Raw genomic sequence first — 2571 nt, forward strand, 5'->3', positions numbered from 1 at the left:
CCAACAAGCATAAGCCAGAATAATATATCCAATCTGAAGAAGAATTTCGCTTTGATCGAGTTATTGGAAAAGCTTGAACAGTCTAACAGTGAGAAAACATTGGTGCTTGAAAGAGAGAGGCTCCACTCTAATCAGGCATGTGATGAGGATGAAGCTCACACTGCAGTGTTTTATTGCACTGTATGTGCATCTCATTTGTGTGAATATTGTGACAGTATCATTCATTCTTCAAAGACTCTGAACAAACACAAACGTATGCCTCTGTCGGAGAAGCCAAAGGACAAGCCAAAATGTCCGGTGCATACAACAAACGTAGCAGAGTTCACTTGCACTCAGGAAGGTTGTCACAATTCTCTCATGTGTTATTTATGCAAGGATTATGGCAGACATAGCACTCATAAGGTAATTCGTGTACAACTGAAGAGATAAATTATATTCTACTCTCTGTTTTAATTGTAGCTAGCTTTGGTGGATGTGGAGGCAGAGTATATCAGAAAGTCCATTGTCACTGCTATGCAAAAAATGACACAATTTATGGAGAGCATGAGGGACACAGCACACAGAATAGGCATGTTACTTATATTACTTTCACTCTCCTAGAGATTCAATGAAAATAATCATTATTATCACTATTGCTATCAGAGACAGTGATACAAGATCTAAAAGGATGGGCAATAGAGGATGCCAAACAGAGAGTGCACCAGCACTTTGAGGAACTGAGAGCTCTGTTGGCTGAACAAGAAAATGCAGCAATTACCTGTGTTGAAACAGAAACACAAGGGAGATTGCATGCTCTAAAGCAACAACAGCAGGATCTGACCAGCACAAGGTCTCAAGTGGCTAATGTATGCATTCAGTGTGAGAGTATTTTAGATTCAGAGGACTGGAAGTTATTGAGCACTGCAACAAAGGTCAAAGAAGTGTTGAATACATTGGAACAACAACAGCAACACTATGCTCGATTAGGCCCTGACTTTCTCACCCCTGAATCCTCCATACCCATAATATTCAGCAGGGTATGTATTTTACATTGCTAAGAAGATGACAAGCGGAAGGAATGCGGGTCTTATTGATGCAGTGGACACACTCATAAAGTCGAATCACACGCATTTTTATTATTGGTCGAAACGGTCCCATCTACTAATCAGGTCTAGTAGAATCGCGTGACGGTGAGCATCAAAGGTGAATCGAGCGGCTTACTCCCTTTGCCCCTGTGCTGTCCTACTCGTCATCTTCTCAACAACGCACAGTAAACAGATACAACATTACCAAAGTCACAAATAAATAAAAATTTGTGTTATTACAGGATAATAGAGTGCACATTGGTACAAAGATGGACATGCGAGTGGTAATTTTGGGACTGGATGGTGCTGGAAAAACTAGCATCCTGTCAGCTATGAGAGGCATCACTCTTTCTAATCCACCAATTCCCACTATTGGATTCAACGTGGAGAGTTTAGAGTATAAAAATCTGGCGTTCACACTGTGGGACGTTGGAGGAGAACAGAAATTCAGACCACTATGGAAACATTACTATCACAACACGCAAGCTGTTATCTTTGTGGTGGACGCAAGTGATAGGTCTCGATTCGAAGAGGCTCAGAATGAATTGTCGAAAATAGTTAATGAACGCGAGCTCAAGGATGCTTTGTTCCTTATTTACGCTAACAAACAGGTTAGACAACTGGACAATAATTTTCTCTTCACTATTATTTGATCATATATCTCTATATATTTCGTAGGATATCGCTGGTTGCGCCAGTGCAGAAGAACTAACAGACATACTGTGCCTGCAAAACTTATGTTGCGGTAGAGCATGGCACATACAGGGCTCGTCTTTAGTCACAAACGCCTGTGGCTCAACACAGGGTCTAGATTGGCTGACCCAACAATTGGGGGCCCATGAGACCTTGTACACGATACCTACCGTGTCATAAAAAATAATAGTTGAATGGATGATTGATCAAATAATAGATCACGTGAGATTATAACGAAGAAAAAATGTTTGCATGTACTTTTAATTACTCTGTAATTTATCTGTTGCACATTCCGCGGCTATCTTCCTCGATTATCCGAGGATTGTGATAACGTGTTTGAGGTTACGTTCCGCTTGATATGATATAACCGATTTCACAATGACGATAACGAGAATTACAATACGGATGAAAATAAACGACCTGGCCACGTCTAGAAAAGTCTTATTTATTTTATTACATTGGTTACCTGGTTGCATTTTGATACATTAATCATACCAATTATTTATATTCATTTATGTTCACTCACAAGGGAAGATCGGCAAATTTCAGACGCGAATTCCAATGAATTTCTTTGCAGAATTAATTTTCATCCTAATTCCTAGGTTAGGTTAGCGAGTAATACTCGTGGACTTTCGTTCAAAAATCCGCATCCAAAATCAGTCAATCTTCTTGTCAGTCACAAGTATCTCTGACACACATATAACCCACAATCACTCTCGTACTTGTTTTTTTTTTCAACTTGGAGCGAGCTTTTTTGTTTCTTTTATCTTCCTTCCTCTTATTACGCGCGTACACTGTACGGAAATCGAAATAA

General features: G+C 39.8%; 1 protein-coding gene across 1 annotated transcript in view; it reads left to right on the top strand.

Annotated features, from left to right (window-relative positions):
* Window positions 1-2502, top strand: part of LOC108575692 (E3 ubiquitin-protein ligase TRIM23-like) — a 2815-nt gene extending 313 nt beyond the window's left edge. The window contains exons 2-6 of the mRNA XM_017938561.1: window positions 1-402; window positions 460-568; window positions 643-1016; window positions 1307-1675; window positions 1743-2502. The exon at window positions 1-402 is cut by the window's left edge and continues 171 nt beyond it. Coding sequence (XP_017794050.1) covers window positions 1-402; window positions 460-568; window positions 643-1016; window positions 1307-1675; window positions 1743-1937 — 1449 coding nt within the window. The 3' untranslated portion in view covers window positions 1938-2502. The remainder of the gene's footprint in view (window positions 403-459; window positions 569-642; window positions 1017-1306; window positions 1676-1742) is intronic.
* Window positions 2503-2571: the final 69 nt, after the last annotated feature.

This window comes from Habropoda laboriosa, unplaced genomic scaffold, assembly GCF_001263275.1.
Source record: "Habropoda laboriosa isolate 0110345459 unplaced genomic scaffold, ASM126327v1 scaffold295, whole genome shotgun sequence".
NCBI classification, from domain to species: domain Eukaryota; kingdom Metazoa; phylum Arthropoda; class Insecta; order Hymenoptera; family Apidae; genus Habropoda; species Habropoda laboriosa.